At 45.6% G+C, this 8,829-nt stretch overlaps 1 protein-coding gene across 1 annotated transcript in view; it reads left to right on the top strand.

Moving 5' to 3' along the window:
• Positions 1 to 6,617, top strand: part of FAM20C (FAM20C golgi associated secretory pathway kinase) — a 55,992-nt gene extending 49,375 nt beyond the window's left edge. Inside the window, exons 6-10 of the mRNA XM_082064233.1 lie at positions 2,525 to 2,705; positions 3,336 to 3,445; positions 4,702 to 4,783; positions 4,881 to 4,940; positions 5,471 to 6,617. Coding sequence (XP_081920359.1) covers positions 2,525 to 2,705; positions 3,336 to 3,445; positions 4,702 to 4,783; positions 4,881 to 4,940; positions 5,471 to 5,723 — 686 coding nt within the window. The 3' untranslated portion in view covers positions 5,724 to 6,617. The remainder of the gene's footprint in view (positions 1 to 2,524; positions 2,706 to 3,335; positions 3,446 to 4,701; positions 4,784 to 4,880; positions 4,941 to 5,470) is intronic.
• Positions 6,618 to 8,829: the final 2,212 nt, after the last annotated feature.

Genomic DNA, 8,829 nt, shown 5'->3' on the forward strand with positions numbered 1-8,829 from the left:
CCGGGAATATCCCAACCTTCCTAGCGGCCCAGGATGATGTCCCCATTCGCAGCCCATCTGCAGCTGGCGGCGCTGCCCACAGGTGCTTGGACAACTCTTCACTTTCATCTTGAATTATGGAAGAGGTTCACAGGGAGGCGTGAAGCCCTCCTGGTTTTGCCAAGATGATCAAAAGCGAAGTCAAGGCACCTGTGTTAGCCACGCAAAAGCTGTGCCAAGTCCGTAATGCGACAGCGCTTTTGAGAAGGAAATGCCTGAGGGGTTACAGACGGCAGGGCGGCGCGCCCAGGGCCTGCCTTGGGCTGGGTTTGTCTAGATGTTGACTTTACACTTGATTTTAGACTAATGAAATGAGTGAGTCTGAAGAAGGGCCACTGAGATGGTCTTGGAGCTGGTGCAGCTGGTGTGCGAGGAGGAGCGGATGGTTTCAGGTTGTTTAACCTGGAGGTGTAGCCTGGAGTGGAGCCCTCTGGAGCCCGTTCCAACCTGAGCTGCCCTGACTGTGATTGCTCTTTCCCATGCCATTTGGGAAACGGGTTTTCAAACCTTCACTCTCAGCGTGGGAAATAGCCGAGCTGGGTGGCTTATTGGCCAAGGATGTGGTCACTTTTAGCTCATGGGGAGTCTCAAACTACTGTTCCTTTAATTAAAATGTTAAGGGACTAAGTATGCCTTCCAGGTAAGAAAAAGCTCTTGAAATTATTTTTAAGAAAGGATATTCTGCCTGGCAAAACACTTCAAATTACAAAATTAGAAGTATATACATGCCGAGTGTTCCCTTCCTTCCTTTCTTAATTTCTATTATTTATTTTCTCTTCCCTTAAGTACTTTTCTTTCAGTAATCATCAACGAGGCTTCTGACCACAGGGTAGATATTTCTGGACTATGTCAGGATGTATTTAACGGGTATGAGCCAGCGCTGTGAATGTAAATACACGGTTTGGGTTGGAGCTGTTCCTGAGCACAGATAGATGGGCGGCCCTTAGGAAGCGGTCACAGCAGAGGGATGCGAGAGTAAAGTAATCACAGCTTAATGGAGACATCTGATGGGTCACTAGAGGCTGCGAAATGAAGAGGTGAGACAGGCTGTCAAGTAGTAACACATAACCTCATAGTCCAATTATTTGGTGTGACTCTGTGGTTAGTAGTCAGACCCAGATAGTGCAGCTAATTAGTACAATCAAAAACATCAAGACAAGACTTGTTTGCTTTTCCATGTTCCCCTACTCCTCCGGTCACAGCTCCTTGCTTGGTTTCTCCCCCTTTCCTGTTATTTCCGTAGCACCAGGGCCGGAACTGCTCCCTGTCCTCTTGACTCATCGTCTCCCTTGCGCTGCCCACCAGCGCTGCCCCAGCTCCACCGGCCGCTTTGCCACCCGTGGGCTGGGGGACGTCAGGGTGACCTACGGGCCATCGCTGCCATGAAACCCACCAGCTCACCTTTCCGAGCCCCGGGGTCTCCTGTGGCAGGCAGACAATCACCCCCCTCTGCTCACCGCCCTTCCTGCCTCATTTACACTGAGCCTGCCCAAGGGGAGAGTACCTCAGAAGCAATATTTGAATTTCGGGGCCTCGTGTGGAATTAGGATGCGATGTGACTTCTTGGCTTCATGCATTACCATAAGGAAAAGGCACAGTCTTCCTCTAATGACATTTTATGTGCATAAAGCAACGTCAAAGGAGTTGTAGCACACCAACAAGGTCAGCAGTGTGTTCCCGTTCTTGTTCGTAGTCCAGTGTTGGTGGGAATTTGGGGACGCGCTGCTCTCTTCCACCTCCCATGAATTCATGTGGCAAGGGGATTCTTGTAAAGAGGTGGGGGTTCTTGTTGGTGCAGAAATACGTGATGGCAGCTTTGGAGAGGCTTTAAGGTAACACACACACTCCAAAACCTACTGCAGGGTGGGGTTTTTTGGGTTTTTTTTCTGTGGTTGTTGGAGTAACGTGATGTGTGGAGGAAGAAATCTGTGTTTGGGACTGTGCTGACAGACCTGCATCTGCGCTGTTTCCACCTTCCACATACACCCCCACGCGGGTCCTCGTGGTAAATCACTCTCCTTGGTAAAACTGCCGGGTCTTCTCATAGCAGCAAGTGAATGAATGAAATGCTGTTGTCTGCTCTTAAAGCAATGAGCCAAGGTTTTGAAAGGTGACTTGATTCTGGGCACATGCCACTTGTTCAGCAATGGGATTTGGGATCTCAGCCTGGGGTAACAAATATATCCCAAAGGATGTATCGGTCTGGGAAGGTGAATGCAGAAGGGTAAAGATTAAAAATAATAATAATATGTGTTGTGTTTTTTTTAATATAAATAGACTGGAAATAGTCACAGCTCAGCATAGGGTATGATCCCAGTCACTGAAATGAGTGTCTTTCTAGTGGTTTCAGTGGAAGAAAACTATGCGTGGTAACAGGATTTTGGGTCTGTGATTTATTTCTGCTCATACACACATCAGTGATTTTTATGAATTCTTGGACACTAATTTAAGGGCAGGTTTAAAACTCTTTTCCTTTGTTTGCCAGCCAACAACATCTGCTTCTATGGGGAATGCTCCTACTACTGCTCGACAGAGCACGCCCTGTGTGGAAAACCAGATCAGATCGAGGGCTCCCTGGCTGCTTTCCTACCTGATTTGTCTTTGGCGAAAAGGAAAACCTGGCGAAACCCCTGGAGACGTTCCTACCACAAGCGCAAGAAAGCAGAGTGAGTAGTGGTGGGCGAAGGGTTCAGCGGCTGCCAAGGGCGATAGGGAAACAGAGCAGTGCTGCAGCTCCTGCCCTGCCTGGCCTGGAGCATCGAGGCTTAGGAAGAGCATCCGCATCTCTCAGTGGGTCCAGCTCCTGGAAGGGATGGAACACCTGCACTTGCAACGAGCTCCAGCTTGTGGTGCTGAACCCAAAAGGGCCTTCAATGGCGTAAAACCCTCATGGGACAGGTTCCCCAGTGGCTTTGACAGGCTGTAATAGGACCACAGGCTGCAACAAAACCTAAGTCCTATCAGAGAGAGAGAGATTCACGGCTATCAGGAGCCCTACACAGTCTCAGATGTTCTCATCATATGATCGATGGTGCAGCTGATCTCCTAAACCTCGAAGCTATTAGCCAGATAGTTTTCAATCTTGTGATTTTCTTCCTTTTCCATCGGTCACAATCTTTATCCGTTGCCTGCATTACTGGAAACAGCCTGAAGACTTTGCTGCCTTCCACCCGGCCCTGCCCTCAATTGAATGCGATGCAACTAGATCTTTGAAAAATAACTTCTTTTTTTTTTTTTTTTTAATACTCAGTAAGCTTTGTATGTCACGTAAAATATCAAAATATTGTCTTTTCCAGATGGGAAGTTGATCCAGATTATTGTGAAGAGGTTAAACAAACACCCCCGTATGACAGTGGGACCAGAATTCTGGATATAATGGATATGACAGTTTTTGATTTCCTAATGGGTATGTTTCATCTCTTTCAAACATTAAATGCAACATTTAATTAGAATAAGAACCACTTCTTTCTGCACCGCTCTGCACAGCTCAGCAGTTTGCTAAACCGCGGTTGAAGCTGCATTTACTGTGAGTGCCGTTCAGGATGATTATGAGAAAATGCAGACGTACAGGGTTATGTATTCCCATCAGTGCCGATCAAAAGAACAGAGACGTTCGGAAGCGCAGAGCGATGACGAGCGCAGGTCAGGCCAGTCTCCTTCACCATGGTTAAGGGCTTCGCAGTTTGCTTAGTGAGTGCTTTACCATTGTAACGTATGGCTGTTGCATACACTTGCAAGGACTGTTCATGACCAGCACATGGTTTTCAACCTGCAGTAGCATTCAGTGCTGCTTGCCCTAGGAACTGTCAAAGCGGGGAGAGGTATAGAATTTTCACAAAGGAAGCTATGGTAAAGAGGAAGAACTTCCTAACAGATGTGTAACCTGGTCAGAATGAAATAATTATTAACAAGCAGGTATTAGTGACCTATTCCAAAGCTACTCAGTGTCTGCACTGACTCATTCTCATATGAAACCTGTTCCGCTGCAGCTAATATACCTATAAGGTGCCACCATACATACTTGGTCCTCAGACACATGCCAGCATGTATATTTCCTATGCCATTGCACTGCGGAGATTTCTGCAGGAGTCTGCAGCAGGAGAGGCCAAATCACAGCTCAGGAGCCATACGTGGCATCTATAAGTGGCTCAAGGTCCCCGCCATGTAGACAAAATTAATAGGTTGGCACCAGTATTCTGCACATCGGCCTTAAAAAGCAGATGAGAGTTCTGCCTGCCACGAGTGCCCAAAGAGAGCTGTTGAGCTGCACCTGATCCATATGTTAGAGCCGTAATACCTTTTTGACTTTCCAGGCAGCCAGAAATTTGGGCAAAGTTCTTAATCGAGGCAAAACAGAATGTTTAGTCGCAGCTCAAAAAGTTTAATAGAAAATTAGCAAAGTCGTATGGATGGAAAAGCTACAAAGACCTTGAAAAGCTTCAGAGGCATAACAGTCCATCTTTCGGGACTTTGGGGTTCCCACACTGGAGGTGATGGAGCTCAGCAGATCCATTCGTTGCGTGGCCTTGCAGAGCCGTTGAGTCTGGGGAGCGCGGGGTTTCTTCTGTATGTGGCTTTTGTTGTCCTGGCCTGCAGGCCCAGAGTCAAATTCAGAGTCTGCAGTTCAGAGTCACAATGGTCTTTTTACTCGTTATCCCCAAGGTAACATGGATCGACATCACTACGAGACCTTTGAGAAGTTTGGAAATGAAACATTTATTATTCACTTGGATAATGGAAGAGGGTAAATACCTTTAATAATATTTTCTGGGGGAAAAAAAAAGAAAAAAGTTAGTCTTTAAAACAGCCTTTGTCATGTTCTTGGTCTTTCCTTTAAATAGGTTTGGAAAATACTCCCACGATGAACTTTCCATATTGGTGCCTTTAAACCAGTGCTGCAGGTATGTTTCATCTTCGGGGTCATTTGGGTTGTTTCCACTAACAGGACTGAAATGTCGAATCTTTTACTGCATCCTATGGGGAGCAGGAGCTGTTCGGATGCTGCCCAGGGCGCCGGAGCCAGGCTGGCGCGGGGGCTCTGTGGAGAGCGGGGCCTGCGTGGCTGGGAGCTGCTGTGAGAAGATACACATTTCATGGAAGTGGCACAACTTGTAGCTTGTTCAAGTGCTTCACAATGGCTTCCCACGGTGCCCATGAGCCGTGTTTTCAAGAGGATGGGTGATATTGAGTCTGGGTCTTGCCGTACCCAGCCCAGGAGCGCCCAGACTGCCAGTGGAGCTCGAAGGGCTCCCTAAGGTGACAATGCCAGCTGCTCATTAGGACTGTGACAGCGCCTGGTTCGCAGCATTTCAGATCACATAATAAGGTTTTTATGCTGGTCTCGCCATGCTGACCATAAGCCTTTTAACCCTGTCAAAATCAATAGCGATTAGAATACTGATCTGCATTTTTTCTCTCCTTTTTCTCTCAGAATAAGGAAGTCTACCTATCTGCGCTTACAGCTGCTAGCCAAGGAGGAGTACAAACTCAGCCTCTTGATGAAGGAATCTTTACTAAAGGACAAAATAGCTCCCATTCTGTACGAGCCTCACCTGGAGGCGATGGACAGGCGGCTGCGCATCGTCCTCAGGGCTGTCGGTGACTGTATAGAAAAGGATGGTTATGACAATGTGGTCGAAAATGACTTTAACACTGATGTTAACACTGTTACGACCGAGAGGTAGTGAAATCGCAAGACTACATTCTTACCAGCCAAGTAAAGAAGATTCAAAGATAAAAGAATAAATAAGTCTTGCAAAAGACTGTGTTTGCCACTTTGTGAATTCAGTGAATTCAGAAATGAGATATAATTGTTCCCAAAGTAGGTAAAGTATAGACTCTGCAAAGGATTAGTTCGTTAAGAAAAATAAGTCTAATGTGATGCTTTTCATTAGTTCCTAAAGAGAGATTATGAAAAGATTCAGAAAATGCTCAGATCATTGACAGACAACAGTCTGACCGCAAAACACCTCCTGTCCTTTTTGTATAGAAAGGAGGCCTTTACTTAATATTTTGTATTTATATATGGTATATCTATGAAACCCCAGACCTACCTACCAAATTTAACTGAGAGGGTTGACATGGTTCTGTGACTCACACTTTATTTGTGCTGACGGTCCACTTACTATTCTGTGTTAACCCTTGAAGTGCTCTAATCCACTGTATCTTATTTCAATCGAATGCTTTTTTTCCCCCAGCTACTCAGCATTTAAAGGGTTAAGGCATTACAAACTTTTAAAGGCAAAAAAAATTAATTATTATAATAATAATAAATACAGTGGTTACCAGAAGGGAATTTCACTAATTGTGCATTGACGGGAATACTTGAATGTTGGTTTTACAAAGTGATGTAAATGACGAGTTGTACTATTTGTCCAGAAGGAGGTGGCAGCTCTTATCTTTTTAGACTATCATAGCCGAGCTGCTACTTTTCAACTTTGCTTTTGATAGTTTTGTGTAAATATATACATATATGGGTAAGAAGCTGCTTTCAGCAGCTCTAGGCTTACTTTTGCAGCATTTTTGTGGAATTGTTTGCAACGTGGTACAAGTGCAATAAAGATATGGCAAAACGTGTAGCCATTGTGTCTAAATGGATTCATTTTCCCTGGAAATGTTGCTCAGGGCAAAGCTGTGCACACCAACCAGGTGTTTCGGATGGAGCTGTTTCAATTGTCATCCCCTTCTGTAGCAACAGCGAATCCAGCTAAAGCAGGGAGTCGGTGCTAAATGTAAATTAAAACTCTGATAATGACCGTGGTGCTGAAAATGGCCAATCTTCCCCAGGAAAGCATTGTTTTGACTAGCGTTTCAGCATCCCTTCCTCTCCTAGTTATAGCGTAGAAACGGGCTGTAGAGCAACACCTCTCAAAGAATATGGCTTGACATACTGCCCAGAGAATCTATACATATAGCTCAGAAAGTCCCAGCCTAAATGATGTAGAAACATGGCGTTCTTAGGCAGGTAGTGTGAATGATGTTCAGCTGAGCTCATGCGGGGTGTGCGCAGACCGGCAGCCCCACAGCAAACGCCAGTGGAACCAGCGGCTGGATTTGGGCTGTGGGAACACGGGGTGAACGGGAGGAGTGAATCCCTCAGCGCTCCGTTAGGCGAGGAGAGAATTTATTATGACAGTGTTCAACAAAGCTATAATTCAAACCCGTCGTGTTTCGTTTTATGTCTTTTGTCTCAGGGATTTATAAACATATACTTTAAAAGCTTGTAGCCAGATGATAGAATAAAATGTAGGCATTTTGACATATTAAAATTATGAATGAGAGAAAGTGTTGTTCCATAGTCCCGTTCACTCCTTAGGCTGATGTATTAACACTAAATATATGTCTTTTTCTATTATACAGCCCATTTCAAATTCCCATGACTCTCATACACACCGTGTTTAAAGACAACAGAACATCTCAGATAACACAAATGTCCATGGATTTGGAAAATTTCCGTGGCTTTTTTTCACTTTCCAAGACCCACCTGTGGTGGATTCGTATTCATTGTCTAGATATTTGGGAAGGGCAAAGAGCGACTGCCTCGTGTTTCTTTTCTACGTGGGCAGGTGATTGGGCGGGATGGGAGCTGGAGCCAGGGGGTGAACCTGTGGCTCTGGGGGGTACCAGGGCATTGAGAACGGCTCCGAACCGCTTGGTTTTGGGGTTCCACGGTGGGTTTGGGGTGCAGGGGTCGTGCACCCGGCACACGTGCGACAGCGCGTTACAGCAGAGCAGGACGAAGGCTCCGAAAGGGCTGTCGTTGCGCATTAGGGCAGGAATCCATGAACTGAGGAGGATTAGCATGATGCGGTGTAACATCTCCTCAGGAGCCCTACGTATCTACCAGACAAAACGGTTCGCTCTAAGGAGATAAATAAACGTCAGAATCCAATCAGTTTGTCTCCAGATTTCAAAAATGGGTGTAGCAACAGCACCTAGATAACAATGTCCCAAGAGATCTGCAGTAGTCTATCAGCCATACCATGTTCAACACAATAAATAGAATATGCACAATAAATAAGAGATAAAAATAGATAATATACTAAAAGCACCTAATTGCAACTGTGTATGACAACCTAGAATAGTTTACTGTATTCTCCAGGGTAATTCGGAGGAGCACCTCGTTTCGTTTTGCTGGTTTTCTGTTATTTAAATACCAAAGGAAATTTGCACTAATTAAAAAATAATGAAAAAGAAATAGGTCTCGTTGTTTGAATTGGGTATATTGGGTATCAGTGCTGTGGCCAGCAGTGCTGGGCAGAGCCCGTGACATCTATACAAGCTGCAAGCCTGAAGGAGTTTGCAATGTGAGCAACAGCAAGAAACGTGTAGGAGGAGGGAACCTGGGATTTCAGCCCGACTGGTCCCTTGGGCTCTGACCTGAACGTGAACTTGTCTTACATGGGCGTTAAAGGGACCGATGTCCAAGGGTCTTCTGGTTACTGCTGGTCGGTCTGTGCATGTACCTGTGAACCCACGGGGACATCCTGCTCCCTTCATTGCAGCGACTGCATCGGCCCCTTCACACCCAAACTGCACCTGGAGACTGTCCCTGTCCCATCCTAACGGAGCAAACTTTCCGCTAGTTCTGAATGTATGACCACAAAATTCATTTTCCAGAAATCATCCCAGTTATCGGTTGTTTCTATGGGCTCCCTTCCAGTGGTTGTTCACTAAAATATCGGGTGCTCGATATGCAGAAATGAACATGCACAAAGAAAATTATTTTTAAACCGTAAATTGAGTGTTTGAGGAAAACGTCGAGTTGCCTGGGACAAGTTTTCACATGGA

This window comes from Streptopelia decaocto, assembly GCF_964273445.1.
Source record: "Streptopelia decaocto genome assembly, chromosome: 13".
Classification (NCBI taxonomy): Eukaryota; Metazoa; Chordata; class Aves; order Columbiformes; family Columbidae; genus Streptopelia; species Streptopelia decaocto.